We start from the raw sequence: 16,981 nt of genomic DNA, 5'->3' as shown, positions 1-16,981 counted from the left end.
TAACTTCTGGTTGATTTTTTAGAAACTGTAAGAAAAATATTTAATATAATTCTAATATTTATATATAGTATTATAGTAGCAAGTGGGGGTAATAGGGAACTGTACTAGTAAATAATTATATAGGCCTACTACTACATAATAAAGATGAATATTTTTCTAATTTTATGATGGGATCAAAATAAATAAATTATGTATTACATGAAATCAATCAGTAGTCATAAGACTCATACCCTTAGTCTATGCTGCCTGATCATCAGTCTACAAGCACTCTTTAATATTAGTTAACAGGTACAACAGCTTGACCTACATTCAACTGTGCTGCACTGCGGTCTGCAGCTGCATGCTACATGTTGCCATGCAACCAGTTCATGCAAAATGTAGGCACCCTATATATAGAAATGAGCAAACCAGTGATATTTGAGGGAGCAGGCTAGCAGGCGGGGCCCATTACTTACATCATAGGCACCTACACAAAACACTGTTGCTGTATGTAGGTTTTGATTTTTATCTTATATTTTGGAAATGTACATCGGGGGGGGGTTTCCTTTAAATTTTTTGGGGGGGCCCAAGAGAGTGGGGCCCTAAGCTATAGCTTGTTTAGCTTATACATAAATCCGGCACTGAAACCACATCTCTCACACAATTCGTCAATCTACTTGATTTATTATTTGCTAGTTTTGTTTAGGATAAGCCTCCCCAAAATCCCTCCATACTACTTTTAAACCTTTAAATCAGGTCTCTGCCATTCTTTTCCTGCTGAATCAGTTGGAAGGAGCCATACAGGCCATCTAGTCCAACCCTCACTGCTCACAGCCACCTCTTTGGGTAAAAGATGCTGGTATACCACTTCCTATGCAAACATGCAAGCTATCTCCCCATGCCAGTCTGCACACACATTCACGTTTGTGAGGGTGGTTACAGCATGTTGGATGGACAGCAATATTTGGACAACATTCAGAATTATGTAGAACTTCTAGTATGGTTGGGGGTGGATTGATTGTCCATCCCAGTTAGGAGGGTTTTTAAAAATTTCATTGGATAAGACCAAGATGGGGGAGTTCATTGTTGTGTTGTCTAAGCAGGTGCAGGCCAGCTGTGGAGACAGGATTTGCTAGCTTCTACTTGCCGTGTCTACTTGCATTATCTGCTGCTTGGACAAGTGCACGAATTCAGTTTACAGCATCTTTGCCAAAGGTATCTTATACTCAGGGATTAGATCTAGAAAAGTAATGCCTTCTCCCATAGGAATAACTGGTAACCTGCCTTAATGGCCTGATAATTTGAGATCCTGAGTTCCAGTGCGGCTGAAGAGTAACCTTTTCTCCCTAAGATGTCCAAATTTCCGCCCTCTTTATCAACAGCATATTTTTCAGCATGTTGTGCCTGCTGTCCCTTGGCCTGTATCTCCTCTGTGATTAGGGATGGAGGAGGGGGATGGGTAGATAAGAAAAATGCAGTCTCCTGCTGGGTTTTGTGGAACCCTTCAATTCTCCTAGCCGTAGCTGGTGTGGAGGATGGTTTTTGCCACGCCTCATAGATTGAGTCTAAGAATACTTGCAACACTGGGAAAGCGATAACTCCAGGTGAGTCCATGTAGTCTCCCCAGTATCTTATCTCTGGGCTGATCTGTAACCTCCTATAAAACCACTTATGCCCCAATAGTGTTTGGTTCTTGCGCAACTGATCTATAACCATTTGAACCATTCGCTCCTTGTGATTTGTCACTTTTGCCATTTAAGACTGCATTTTTAGTGGCCATCACATCGGCCCGGAGGAGAGCTGCGGGTGCTGCTCTTGGACCTCCCTTTTCTTAAGTTCCACCAGAGCACAAGATTCCACTACCACCGTCTCCTCCAAGATTGCTCTGCGTGACATCTGCAGAGCAGCAACTTGGTCGTCACCTTCCACGTTTGTGAGGCACTACTCCATCGATGTGGATTCCAGGAGGGAAACGGATGTTAGGAGAGCAGTATTACAATCACTCTTTCGATGACCAGGCTGCACCCACCTCCTTGGTAAGTGAGCTTGTTACCCTCCCATGTGGAACTGCACAGGAGACACGGCGATGAAAACAAGGTTGCACTCACCTGTAACTGTTGTTCAGTGAGTGTCATCTGTGTAGGCACACATCCCTCCCTCCTTTCCACTCTGTGGGCTGCAGCATATTTTTTTCCTCAGGCTGTCTCCTCCACAGCGGTGAGGGAGAGAACTGAGGGAGGAGCGTGCTCCCTCTCTCTGCCATGTGACAGTTTAAGGCGGGACAAGACCCATCAACGGCTCCAGAAGGGAAGGGGAGAGTGCTCCATTGCATCCTCGAATTTTTCAGAAGCTAGCAAATCCTGTCTCTGCAGCTGGCCTGCACCTGTGCAGTGTGATGTGTGCTTGCAGATGACACTCGATGAATAACAGTTACAGGTAAGTGCAATCTTGTTTTATGCCATAGAAAGAGTGTCTAAAGAGTGCCTCGCCCAAGACAGACACACTTTGCAATCTTTCAATCCTCTATGCTCTACGCTGAAGGAAGACCAACAGGAACATACTTCTCCACTATGAAGCAAGTACATGACACCTTATGCAACATTCAATTCAAACACATGATGAATCTTAAGGTGAGAGAAACCAAACATTTTCATTTAAAATGAAATTTATTTTAAAAGTATTACAAGTTGAAATTGTTTGGCAGCAGTTAAGAGAAAGATACAGAACTGACAGCTGAGGCTTCTTTTGTAATATTTCAGACCATAACATTTTCTATTAAGGTTGTTTTGAACAGTTATGTTTCTACGCTATCTCAAGCTTTCTTTTGTGCACACATTCAATATCCTTTTTAAATCTAGAAGACTGTGCTAAATGCTTATGAACATTCTTTTGTGCTAGTACGCTTGGCCCTGAAACTTTTATACACACCCACCCACACACAATTCATCATTATATCTTAATGGATTGTTTAACAGCTTGAGTTGAAACTGCAATTTAAAAGGAATGTTATGAACTGTTTCTGAAACAAAAATGAAACCTTTCGCTTAAAACAGGGAGTAGTCATCTCTATAATTTCCTCTTGAAAAATGTATTCAGATGACAATGCTTTAAATGTTTCCTTATCATTTTCATACGAATAATCACGGCAAATAAAACACTTATTTTCTGTCAAGGGCAGTATCCATCTTTACCAGTATCCATCTTTAAAACTGTCAACACACCTGAGCTACAGACTTAAGTGTGATTGAAATTTTCTTTGAAATTAAGGAACACTGAATTTTGTGCTAGACTGTGGTTCCTCCTTGGCTGTGTTAGGATGCCCTTCCTCTGCTTATTTCTTGGGGTGGCACATCTCCCCCCTTCCTAGTCCCCAGAAAGCCAAACTGGGAGATCCCATAGCAGTGTTATTTCCACAGGATTTCCCTTTACCCCGGCAAGTTAAACACCTAGGTAAAGGGAGATTCTGCATGCTGTTACCTGCAGGATCTCTTGTATCTACACATCGAATGTAGGAGGGCACAAGCCAGAGGGAAGCTCCCCATCACGCAAGCAGGACTACCAATTTGAGATCTCCACTATGAAGACTTATTATAAGCTCCTTTCTTCTTTGAGGAAACTAAAGCATATAAACAGGAATGTATTGCTAATGTCTATGCCTACCCTGTGTAAGATTTAACAGCATACATCATATCCTTGCCGCCTTGTCCAGCCTCACGTCCACAAGGGGACGGGGGTGGGGTGGGGATAGAGAGACAAAGACACAATTTATAGCCCAATAAGCACATGGGCAGTGGAAATAAAGAAAAGTAGGAGTAACAACAAATTAACTGCATTAAAGGAAAGCGTTCGATGAGCTAGAAGGACATGCAGTAGAACTATCTGTGCCAAATAAATCAGAATAAAATATTCTACAGACTTAAGGTAGCCTTATTTTAAGATCTGCAGTATGATCGTCAGCAGACATATATTAGCCATAAGAAAGTCTTCTTCTCTGTTTGCGACTTGTGGAATATAAATGGTTACGATCCATACCGATCCTGTTGGAGAAGTGAAAAGAAACGAACAGGTAAAAGCTCTTTTCAGGAAGCGAGTACAGCAGTTAAAGGTTGGTTGAATCATTTACCTCTATGTGTGTATGTGTGTAAAGTGTCATCAAGTTGCAGCCATAGGACTTTCAGGGCAAGAAATGAACTTACTATATACCAAATTTATTTTGCACACCTGATCAGCCTTTCCCTTTTTCACTCAACACTCAACCATACGATCTAAAAGAGCTCTTCCAGAAGTATCCTTCTGGATCCAAACACAGTCCTTTACAGACATTGGCCATAACGCAGCAAGCCACCCCCAAGGAGGATTGTTATTAATAATAAAATATTTCTGTGCTGCTTTGCCCACCCCCCACAGCCAATGACAATAACCCCCATGCCACAACCACCCACCCAGATAAAGTTCAAAACATTTTTTTCCTTATTTGTCACATATAAGTTGTGTGTTCAGAAAGAATTCAGGAGGAATGAGAGGAAAAGCAACTGGCTGGGAAGGGTTGCTCCCCCCCACCCCAGCCCGCCAAGACCACAAGACTGCCCAGCTCTGGGGAAAGTTTCGAGAGAAGCTCCCTGCTCACTTAGCCCTGCCCTTCAGGAGCCAAGCGCCTAAGCACCATCGGCCAGCAGAAGTGACCGTACAGCTTCTCCTCTAGCACCTCTTTTCTCCCAACTCAGATTTAATTTCCTGTTTCAGGTAACAATATGCTGTTAGGCACGCTGACCCCTCTGCAGCTTAAGAAGAGTACATGGAGGGGAGCTAATTGGAAAAAACACTTTCCCTCTGAACTCAATCCCCAGCCACTCAAGACTCTCTCAAGTGGTGAGATTTCTAAAGAGTTCAGATGATCCTGGACTGCAGGAGGTGTGGTGGAGGAAATTCGGTTCACAGGATGTGCGCCAGTTCTCACTCAAATGACTATTGGCTTCCTGCTGCACACTGTGTTTCCCTTTGGATCTTCTTCAGTTGATACTCATCTGCCCTCAACAAGGGGCTTTTATGGACTGTTTGCTGACTATTCTGCTTGCGTGAGCTGGTTAAGGTTTTAAAAAGTTACCTGGTAGTTCTGAGGTACCACTTATTGTAAGCTGCTCTGCGTGCAGGACAGCACTAGATATACATTTTTTAAAATAAGGTCTGAGGCTGCTGGAGGACCATGTCCTGACAATTTGAAAGGGAGAGTGGCGGTATATTTTGCAAAGTTTACAAACAGACCTTCTGCATATCTTCTTACGTACCTGCGACCCTGCAGAGACCCCTCCACTGTGTCTGTGGGTGGCCCCATTTCCCTACCCTAATGAGAAGTATTTGCAGTTGGAAGGGGTAATGTGTATGGAAAGGTACATGTTCAATTTGTAAGGATGACCAAATAAAAAACCCCAATACTGGATAGTGTCCGTTGTAAGTTTACTAACCTGAATAGAGGTCATGACTCCGTTGGCCAAGACAGACAGTTTTCCAGCAACTGATTTCACTCCTTGTTTAAACTGAGCCATATCAGGAGCAGACTGCAGGACATTTGAAATGGTGTAGCTTCCTAAGGACAGGGAGAACATTTGACAGCTGTTAAGCTGTTGGCTAGTGAAATTTCACCAGATGTAGAATGAAACAATCTCCCTGAAATAATTTTCTAAGCACATACAACAGTCTTGCTGTCGGTGTTCAAAGAGTGAAGAGCAGAGAGCTCCCTGACGCCTGATGCTAACTTTCAATGACAGCTTTATTAGAAAGCTCCCTTGGCGTGCCCTGAGGCATCACTGAAGTTCTTTAAAACAATTGCCATTTCAGCACATAATGAGTACTGTGTTACCAGACCGTCATGACTCTCCAGTATTAAATAGCTTCCACTTCAGAATATCCAGAGGCAAGTTCCAAGTTACAGCTGCTCAGCTCCATCCAGATGATGAAGGTTCATGGCAAGCACTGATTGAGACACCCTTGTGGATGTGTCCAGCTGGGTCCCTCTTGGAAGTGTTTGCTGCTGCCACCCCAAACATGCCCTGCTGCAAGAGATGCTGAGGCCATAACTTCAGGGAAACCCTGACCAGCGGGGACTGCAGCCAAGGCTTCAAGGGAGCAGGATGCTCTCAGGCCAATCGTCCTGCGCTCTACAAGTCAAGTAGATAAACTTGCCAGAATAACAAATGCCGTTTCAATTCAAAACCAGGGCTGTGAAGTCAAGACAGAGCCAGGAGCCTGTGCACGCACAGCGGAGCCTTGGCCCCTATTATCTGTGGGACCGCCTCTCTCTCTATGCTCCGCCACGACAACTTTGCTCAAGTCAGCAGGGTCCTCTGCAGGTGCCAACCTGCAAATGGGCAAAATCAACCACTGCCTGTACATGTGCCTTCTCTATTGTGGCTCCTGCCTTGTGGAATGGCCTGCCCGAAGAGATTGGGAAACCTTCCATTCTCTTGGCTTGCCGAAAACGATGAAAAACGGAACTATTCCAGAGGGCTTTGCTGAGCAGGTAATAAGGTTGCCCTGTAAAAATGGTTCACAAACTTACTTGCATGAACGCTTGCGACTGTGGTCTATACCAGGGCTTCTTAAACTTTTTCCACTTGCGACCCCTTTTCTCCCAAGAAATTTTTAAGCGACCCCAGGTATACAGGTATATAAAATAAGTATACAAATCCAACATTTACTGATAATAAATGATAAAGAACTTTATTTCAAAAAAAATTTACAATTTTTTTTTGCGACCCCCACATTTAGTCACGCGATCCACATTTTAAGAAGCTTTGGTCTATATTGCTGTGTATGGCTTACTGTAAGTAGGATCCTATTTATGTAATTTCTGTGCCGCTTAATGTGTCATGTGAATACTTATGGTATGCTTCAGTTCTTTCTGGTGGCTCCAGATTTCTAAAATCCTAATGCACCTGGTTATTGAATGTCCCATTTTGTTGTCTGTACTGACTCACTATGTGTAATCTGCCCTGAGCCCCTGTGAGAACGGTGGACTGTAAGTAGCAAAACACTTTGACTGAAAGGTCTCATTCACTCCTGATTCGCCTGAAAACAATGTGGGCGTACTGCAGCGTGAGCTTTCACAGACAAGCTTCTAACAACCTCATTGTCTGCATATGTAGCCAAAATGATCACTCTCTGCTTCGTGGCTAGTGCAGTGAAATAAACACGTTGAATGATCTTTTAGGCCCAACTCGGTCAAATTTAACTTTCTGCTAAGCATCATGGATAAAATCCTCATGGGGGCCCAAAGCTGAATCTAAAGCAGACAGATCTAAAGCTGTGGGACCAAGGTAGGTTATCTAACACATGAGGACGTACGACTACATGCAGGATTGTAGCTGGTGCTTTTGGAGATGACAGCCCATCTGACATTAGTCCTAAATCACATGAGACTGACTGCCTACTGTCGTGCCCCATGTGTTTTGGCTATGGAATACTAGAACCTGTTGGTTCAAGTCTTTCTACTTGCAAGGAATGAGGACAGTTATAAGAGGTATAACTTAACATGGACACTTAATGTGCCACTTAAGACTGCAGCACAAACAGATCTTTGAAAATGATGTTAAGAGGCTTGCTGTAATCAAGAACTTCCCAGCATCCTGTGACACCAGCTTGCCATACCCTGTGCCCATTGAAATCAACCCAGCATCTTATGCAGAATGCAGACTGAGAGGTCTCCTGGCCAAGGTAAACATCCAGCCTGGTGAATTATTCATTATATATGAATAATTTATGCAGTGCATCTTCATCCCACCCTCTTTCCAATGCAGAGTAGCACATATTATTGTCCCATCCTCCACCGTATCCTCACAACAACCCTGTGAGGTAGCTTAACCTCAGCTCAAGTAAGCTTCATGAGAAGTGGAATTTGAAACCAGATGTCTCTGATCCAAGTTTAACACTGGAACTCAACTCCAAGCTCATGAAGAGTTTGCACCTCCTAGGAAGTGTTTAGGATTGCACTTGTAAAGATAATGGTAGAATGGTGCTCTCAAGTGGAAGGCAACCTGAACTACACCAGGCCCAAGAAACGACAACTGATAGCAATGGCAACTTGTGCGTTTACACAATTTAGCCTAACCAAATCTCAGCCTTTTTCATTATTTCCTTTCATACCTGACGGCTGTTTCTTCTGCTCTTCAAACAAGTCTGCGGAACTTATCGCCGAGCTTCCAGAAAGCCTCTCTAACCGAGCTCTAGTTTCATACTGCGGAAGAATTAAGAAAAATTCAGCAACAGTGCAGCGACACGCCTCCCATATCGAAGTGAGATCCCTCCCACTGTCACACTGCAAAGGAACCTCAGGCAAAGGCAGGTCTTCAGACCAAGAACCCAGAACTAACCACCAGCACTGGAGAACCCTTCTTAATGGGTTCAACTCGCAGTTCACTTGGTCCATAGCAAACTCCAAAACCAGAAGTCATGTAATATATTTGATTGAAACCAGCCAAAATAACACAATATATTGTACAATCTCTCTTGTACAAGCTCTCAAATTCTCCAGAAGTCTTTGTCAGGTTTGATGTTACAGAGCACGAACAAAAAGGGAGGGCATCCTTTAGACCATGATCACGCGGTTTCTCTGTATCTTGTGTAGGATGCTTTGCTGATTTCACTACACAGGGTGTGGCTTGCTGTAATCAAGAACTTCCCAGCATCCTATGATACCAGCTTGCCATACCCTGTGCCCACTGAAATCAACCCAGTATCTTATGCAGAATGCAGACTGAGAGGTCTCCTGGCCAAGGTAAACGTCCAGCCTGATGAAGACTTCTGGAGAACTCAAAAGCTTTTACAAGATGGCTTCTGTTTCTGTATGTCTTGTTTGAGTTTGGAACAGCCAGCGAAAGCAGACGGCTGTGAGCTTGCTGGAGCACAGCGAGAATACAGGATCTCTCCCCGGTGATCTGACGTAGGAGCCTCTGAGGAGTGCCTCTTTGCCTCCACCTAAGCTGTACTTGCCTATTTGTAAATAAAGCTGTACAACTACAGTGCCTCATGTGAGAAGTGCTCTCCTTCCTCCACTGATCTGGGCAGCTCTGCCTCTGGAGCTTCTTATGCTGCTCAGGGAAGTAGGGAGCCTGTAAGATCGAGCTTTTCTACCAGGCCTATAACTGAGGGCAGCCGCAGGTGTCATCTGCTGGCCTCACTATACCCCCTCTTTTCTGGCTCTGCTGGGTTATACATTATTGGGTGGGGGGGCTCTGTCTGACTGCCAAGCATTCAGCAGCTATTAGACTTCTAACTGAGTGCCATCTATTGTTTTATTGTAAGATTACTGGATCTTGTTTTAATGATACTGGATGTTTTTAATGAATATGCACATGTTTATATTTATAATTTTATTGTTACCTGCTCTGAGCCCAGCCCGGCTGGGGAGGGAGCCATAGAAATTTAATAAATACATAAACAGAAGATTTGGTTTTTATATGCTGATTTTCTTTACCACTTAAGAATCAAACTGGCTTACAATCACCTTCCCTTCCCCTCCCCACAACAGACACCCTGTGAGGTAGGTGGGACTGAGAGAGCTCTAAGACAGCTGTGACTAGCCCAAGGTCACCCAGCTGACTTAATGCGGAGGAGTGGGAAAACCAACCCAGTTCACTAGATTAGGGTCCGTCGCTCATATGGAGGAGTGGGGAATCAAACCCGGTTCTCCAAATCAGAGTCCACCGCTCCAAACCACCACTCTTAACCACTACACCACAATATTTTCTTTCTGAATTACAGCATTTTTTTGTCGACTTATTACGCAAGGACATAGATCGGGGCAGGCAAGCCTTTCAGAACTCGGGACCTACACTGTCTACCCGTGAAAATGTTGGTGGCCTCTCAACAAAGGAGTGACCGAGGGAAAAATGGACTGTCCTTGCTGGTCTCCCTGAGAGCAAGCTGAGCCCCTGCAATGCTGTCAGTGAGTGGCTCTGCCCTGTGGAATAAGCAGAACGGTCGCATTTGCTGGGGGGCTGCCTACCTCTGACAACCCATGCATGCCCCCTTTCCCCTAACAGGGGAAATCCCCTTAAGAATATTTGACTGGAGGGGGGAGGCATTCTACATAGTACCAAGCTAACTTGAAGATAAATGCATTTCTCCATGTTGCTCCCTATCCTGAAAAAACTGAAAAAGGAGGGAGGAGCTGAAGAAAGAGAGAACATTTATTTTTCTCAAAATCTGCTCCAGTAAAGTAGCTATAGGCACTCTGCTATAAGCACAACAGATACGTCCAAGAATGCCGAGAGTAATCACAGAAGGCCAAATTGCTCCCAAACTAATTAGTCAACCAGGGCAGAAAGATTTTTTAAAAACTTACTTCAACATGGTCTTGCTTTCCAAAATACATATCCGAAGAAATAGCTTTAACGTTGCCAAATTTCTTCTGAGCCTCATCAGTGCTTTCAGAAAGATCATACTCAGGTCTGCGGCGAGAGGAAGGCCTACAAACATTGTTTCCATATGGTCACATGTGACACACAGGTTCCAGTTCAACAGAAACATTATAGAAACTATAGAAATGACACTATATTGAATACAAAGTACTTATTTAAATCAGAATTTCTTTTTCTTCCATACCCATCAATATAATGTAAGGATTGCTAAATAAACCTTGATTCAGATTAATCAAAAAGAAAAAATACGTTAATTTAGTAATCTTGCAGGGCCATCCTAAGCAGTTACACCTTTCTAAATCCATGGCTTGGAAGAATGTAACTCTGTTTAGGGTGGCACGGTTAAAATGCCATACAAACTAAGCAGACAACATTTGCCTACATATACAATTTTCCATGCAAGCAAATCCTATGCAGGCCTACTCTGGTGTAAATTAAACCATAAACTTACTTTGCAGAGGAGTACAGCCTTAGATGCAAACATTTAGTTAATAAAAGTGATTATTCCAGATTACTGGGCTTGCCCTCAAAGCAATACATATTTAAATCAGTGGAGTTCAGCCACACAAACAGAAGACTGCATTTGGGAGAAGGTGGGCTGCAGTGTTCCTTATGTACCTATCTGAATACTCCACAGTTTTCAAAGACCGAGTGGTATCCACATATCTGTTGCTGCTTTCTTTCTTCCAGTAAGAATCAGAGATGTCATCCCATTTTGAAAAAGGGCTACTTCTCAGTTCTGTTGAGTCAAAATATCTGGGGGAAGGAAAAAAAGAAATAATTTCCTTAATAAATGCTCCGCATCTCACAAGGCCTGAGGAAGATGGTAAGGGTACCATAATGGAGATTAAATAACAACGTTTTGAAATTCAATCTTGTATAATGTTCCTATAGACCAATTTACACCTTATTCTATTCACTTATTCATAGTCCTTTCTTGCTGAAACTCAAGGCACATTACAAAATTTAAAGGCGCTCATTATGAGACACACAGTAAGCAATACACTAGATTACAAAATCAGAAAACAATGCAATAAGAACAGTATAAAAGATGTCATATTATAAGCAATGCCATGCCATTAATTAACAAGTACACTCATAAGACTTTAGACAATAGAAAGTTATATTAAAAATCAAAATTATAAAAACACAGAAATTAAAATAAAATACAAAACCAAACCCCCAAGCTGAACCACTCAACAGTCTCCCTAAATATACTAACAGATTAACAACAAATATAAAATCATAAACCATTCTCAAGTGAGACAGAAGGCTGTCTGCTTGTGAAAGCATACGAAAAGAGCAAGAGTCCAGTAGCACCTTAAAGACTAACAAAATTTATGGCAGGGTATGAGCTTTTGTGAGCCACAGCTCACTTCTTCAGATACCACTTCTTCAGATACAGCTAGAATGTGATTCCATCTATCCTTAGAGCTGAGTGAATTAGACACAAAATGGCAATGTAAATGTCAACAGTAAGTAAATGGCATTAGCAGGCGTGATTGGATTAGGTCAGTGGTCGGCAAACTCATTAGTCAACAGAGCCAAATATCAACAGTACAACGATTGAGATTTCTTTTGAGAGCCAAATTTCTTAAACTTAAACTATATAGATAGGTACACTGTTTATTAACTTAATAAACTTTAATTAAAGTTTTCAGTCTTAATTAAACTATAGGTACACTGAATAAAACTTGATATCATACTTAATAATGATCTTATTTATTGATAAAAATTAAATTGTAAGTAAGGTATCCATAAGCGCCTGAGTCTTTTATTCTGGTGCAACGCGCCCCCGCCGATTCAGGGGTTAGGGAAACATGGAAAATAAAGGGGAAACAGTCCTACTTGTTATGGGGCAGAGGCATTGGAGTCAACGTGAGGGTGCCATTTTTAGAAGCAGCTTTGTGCTACACGGTGTGTATGTACAGAGTGTTTATGCACCCATTTTGATCTGAACCTGGAATACATGCATGCAGTAAACATACACATATAATCCACAGAAGGCTTTGTGTAGTACCCTTGGGCTCCATGTTTTGATTTCATCAGATTTACATGTAAATTAAGTGAGCTATAGTTTGGGGTGGCAGATTTTCAGGGCCTCTAAATACAAAAAAATGACTGCAGACCTGGCGCGGCTCGGGACGAGGACAAGTCGATGGGCGAGCGCCGCGGCCTTCTGCCGGCCCCGGCACTGGAATGCACGGGGAGCGGGCGAGAGGGCTCCGGAGCTTCCCACCACGTGCAGCCCGGGCACGGGTGGGTCCTGGCGGTGGAAGGAGCCCAGGCGCGGCGAGAGGCACCCAGCCGGGCGGAGAGGCGAGAATCTGCCCTGCGCCAGGGCAGGAGCGGAGTGGCTCGGGAGCCCGCACTCAAGAGCCGCACTCAAGGTGCCAAAGAGCCTCATGCGGCTCACGAGCCGCGGTTTGCCGACCACTGGATTAGGTGATATGTAGAGGGGTAGTGCCCTGACCTGGATGGCCCAGGCTAGCCTGATCTCGTCAGATCTCAGAAGCTAAGCAGGGTCAGCCCTGGTTAGTATTTGGATGGGAGACCACCAAGGAATACCAGGGTTGCTGTGCAGAGGAAGGCACTGGCAAACCACCTCTGTTAGTCTCTTGCCATGAAAACCCCAAAAAGGGGTCGCCATAAGTTGGCTGCGACTTGACGGCACTTTACACACACACACACACACACACACAAAGGGGTAGTAGGCCACTGAGGGAATCTGTTGCTTAAAGCTACAGGCACTCCTTTTATCATTTTAAGGTTTTTTATTTTTTAAAAAAGACCAATGTGGTGTTGTTGTTTCAGATTTCAGATTTTTCTGCAACCTGGGCATTTTTCAGGTTTGTAGAAAGATATGTCTTGCCCATTCACAGCGCCAATCACCAGATGTAAGTATTCTAGATTTGGCTGACTTCGCTATTAGAATATAAGATATTATTATATAGTATAATGATATTATGATTTTATAGCATAATAATATTATACTATAATTCAAATATATTTTATGCTATAATTTGATTATGTATTGGGGAGGGGCTGTGGCTTAGTGTTAGAGCTTCTGCTTGGCATTCAGAAGGTCCCAGGTTCAATCCCCAGCATCTCCAGTCAAAGGGATTAGGCGAGTAGGTGATGTGAAGGACCACTGCCTGAGACCCTGGAGAGCCGCTGCCGGACAATACTGACTTTGATGGACCAAGGGTCTGATTCAGATAAGGCAGCTTTATGTGTTCATGTGTCTTGCATTCAAAAAGCTGCTCATGCAACTGAGAATACCTTCCATCCATGAATGAGGAAGAGAAATGCCTCTGACTGCTGCTGATACCTCTTCCCAGGTGCAGCTCATCATGTCATTTCAGAGAGTCCTTGGGCCTTCAGGCCTTCAATAAGTCTGACACAAGTTGGGATCCCAGGTGCCCAACCCACCTCTCAGTCACACGTTCACATGGGAACTAACCTTTTAAAAAACTCACCATCCCTGCATGTAGTTCCCAACACTGCAAGGGGGAAGGAGGGGCTTCAGGCTTCTATCTTGTGCTGTTTTTGTCAAAGGACATGGCCACTTGGCAAGCAGCACATCCCCTCAGCCATTTCCACTCATAAAACCATTTCCACTCAGCGCCTCGGTCTCCTCCGCCAGCCAAAACCAGCGCAAAAAAACCCGCCCGCTGATTGGCTGCCGCCGCCCGCCTTGGCGCCACCGGCCCTCGAGCGCCACATGCAAAACCCGCAGTGGGAAACCCGGAAGCCTCTACTTACCCCTCAGTGTTTGGAGCCGTGCTTAGTGATGGAGTTTGTAAAGGTTAGTCTCCGTGTGAATGTGTGACTGAGTCAGGTTGGCCACCTGTGACCCAACTCATCTCACATATCATGTATTCTGGCTCTTAGAAACAGCTGTTTAGAGAGCAGAAGGGACTAGAATAGGAGGGAGACTGGGAAAGCCCCCCTGTGAGAGTGGGACTCTGCCTGCATTTCCTTGAATCCGAGGCACTTTCAGAATTTGTAAAACAGGTATCAATGTGGATCTCTCACTAATGATCACAATATTAAATCCAACCTAACTATTTGTGAGACAGCAGGGAAAAATAAGCCTTCTTCCCTGCAGCCATATTTCCCCATTCCCACCCCAACCTCTAGCACAGATTGGAATTTTTTCCGCGATTAATACAGCATGTATGATTTAAAAAAATATGCATCAGGAGGACCAAACATGTTACCACACTGTGTAACTTTTAATCTAGAGCAGTGGTCGGCAAACTCATTAGTCAACAGAGCCAAATATCAACAGTACAACGATTGAGATTTCTTTTGAGAGCCACAACGCCTTTTAACAACCATTCATGCACGGGAGGTTTTGCCTTGGATTTGCCGCTCTCTAGATGCACATTTTCCCCATCTGCATTCTCAAAACTCTGCAGGGGGGCTTATTGTTGAGTTTTGAGAATCTGGATGGGGAAAATGTGCATCTAGAGAGCGGCAAATCCAAGGCAAAACCTCCCATTCATAAATGGCCAATAACCCCCCCATGCAGAGTTTTGAGAATCTGGATGGGGAAATGTGCATGTAGAGAGTACAAATCCCAAAAAGAGAGTACAAATGAATCAAACATGGCTTCACCCCCCGGGCCCCGACCTCCTCCTCCTCGCAGCCGCCTGGGCTCCTTCCTTCCTTCCCTCCCCGGCTGGCGTGCCGTCAGCCCCTCCTCAGCGCCTCGGTCTCCTCCGCCAGCCAAAACAAGCACAAAAAAACCCGCCCGCTGATTGGCTGCCGCCGCCCGCCTTGGCGCCACCGGCCCTCGAGCGCCACATGCAAAACCCGGCCGCGCTGTGAGGGGAGGGAAAAGGGGGAGGAGGAGAAGGAGGGCGCTTTCCAGAGCCGCACTCAAGGGGCCAAAGAGCTGCATGCAGCTCGCGAGCCGCGGTTTGCCGACCACTGATCTAGAGCGACCTCAAATGCCAACCCCATTCCCAAATAAATAAAAAGTTACCTTGAACTGGGCGAAGAAAAGTAGGAGTCTTCATCATCGTATTTTTTCCTTGGTTTTGCAACTGTAGGTGTTTCTTGTTCTATGATTTGCATATCTGAGGTTACTGAATGTGATATGCCACTGCATTAAAAAAATTGTTAATTAGTATAGACAGTGACCACAAAAAGAGTCAGGTGAAAGACAAACGTAAGTGCATCAAAATCCCAGGAGAGATCTAAACTGCTTTAAACATGGTAAAAATGAAGCTTAATACTACAAATCACATTTCAGATTTCATTATGTTATGCCCCATGATCTTCAGAAAGCCCATGATGCTCTAGAATTGGGGTGGGCTGAATATCGCCTGCGAGGGACAGGCACTTAAAAGTGGCTCTCACCTTACTGCCTCCCCCTCTCCTGGTGCTGCTGCCACCGTTGCTTTCTCATCCTGACTTTGTGTACCCAGCTTATCTGCCATCCTAAGTCTTTGGGCCAGTGACCCTTCTCACAACTATATTGGGAAGCCCTTAGGAGAGGGGTTCAGGTGAATTGAACCCTAAAGAGGTTGTGAGTGCTGGTTTCCCTGAGATCTTCTTTGCAATGACATATTTTACTGGACTTTATTTAGCTGTATTTTATGGAGAGAAGGGGAGACGGATGGGAAAGGGTGCTGTTGCCGCCACCACTTTCCCATCCGCAGCAAAGTTGTTTGTGTTGGTTGCCTCCTCCTTTGCATGTAAGAGAAAGAGAGGAGCTGCTGCCATCCTTTTCTTGCAGAAGGGAAGGATCCATTAGGCACTTTTAAAGGCCTGGGCATGCCCAGTAGGGTTTGACTCTCCTGTAATAGCAATCCCCCATAGTTAAAAATTCATTCTATCAAATTAAAGTGTGCCTTGCTATGCTGTATTATAGGGTGGGGCAATGCCTGATCTGGTGCTGTGCAGAAGTAAAGTATCTCTCTACTCTTCATGCTCATGCAATGGAGCTGAATAGTGATTTCATTTTTTAAAAAAGTATTTATACTCAGCATTTCTCACTGAGACTTGAAGCAGATTACACAGTGTAAGTCAATCAATACAAAGAAAAAGAATCCTAAGATCCACCCAGTCACTGTGGATATTTAGGCAAATGACTGGGAGGCATCAACATGAGGGACACCTCTACATGACCCTACATCAACCACTAAAGTGAGTACGTTACACCGAGGAGTGACACATATCAGATTCCCCAGGGATTCAACACAAGAGAATCATGTTCTTTTGGTATTTTCCACTGTGATATTAAACTGGACCACCCATTGTCCTATGTGTTTATAATACACAGCTAAAGGGTTATACACACCTTCGATTGCTGCTAAATCCCATGCCGAGTCTTTCTGCTTCTGTTTTCTTTTTAGTTGGCAAATTCAATTTTTCTTCTTTCATCTGAATTTCAAGATCTTTGTAGGCTAGGCGTAAAGATGACACACTACAAAACAAATCAGGTGTCACTTATAGATGAGTAGAGATTAGATAGACATAGATATACAGGAAACCGCATAGCTTTCCTCCTCCGCCCAGCAACAGCAGTAAACAGGTGGAGTGGGTCTTCTAATGTTTGTGATGTTTTTCAAATG

At 44.0% G+C, this 16,981-nt stretch overlaps 1 protein-coding gene across 1 annotated transcript in view; it reads right to left on the bottom strand.

Moving 5' to 3' along the window:
* Nucleotides 1-3,998: 3,998 nt before the first annotated feature.
* Nucleotides 3,999-16,981, bottom strand: part of ARFGAP3 (ADP ribosylation factor GTPase activating protein 3) — a 33,748-nt gene continuing 20,765 nt past the window's right edge. Inside the window, exons 10-16 of the mRNA XM_056846128.1 lie at nt 16,708-16,833; nt 15,388-15,507; nt 11,013-11,150; nt 10,319-10,442; nt 8,119-8,209; nt 5,442-5,563; nt 3,999-4,016 (exon numbers count right to left, since the gene is read on the bottom strand). Of these exons, the coding sequence (XP_056702106.1) occupies nt 3,999-4,016; nt 5,442-5,563; nt 8,119-8,209; nt 10,319-10,442; nt 11,013-11,150; nt 15,388-15,507; nt 16,708-16,833 (739 nt within the window). The remainder of the gene's footprint in view (nt 4,017-5,441; nt 5,564-8,118; nt 8,210-10,318; nt 10,443-11,012; nt 11,151-15,387; nt 15,508-16,707; nt 16,834-16,981) is intronic.

The sequence above is a fragment of the Euleptes europaea genome, chromosome 3, assembly GCF_029931775.1.
Source record: "Euleptes europaea isolate rEulEur1 chromosome 3, rEulEur1.hap1, whole genome shotgun sequence".
Lineage (NCBI taxonomy): Eukaryota > Metazoa > Chordata > Lepidosauria > Squamata > Sphaerodactylidae > Euleptes > Euleptes europaea.
Note: the sequence above shows the minus strand (reverse complement) of the source record. Positions and strands in the feature narration are given on the sequence as shown.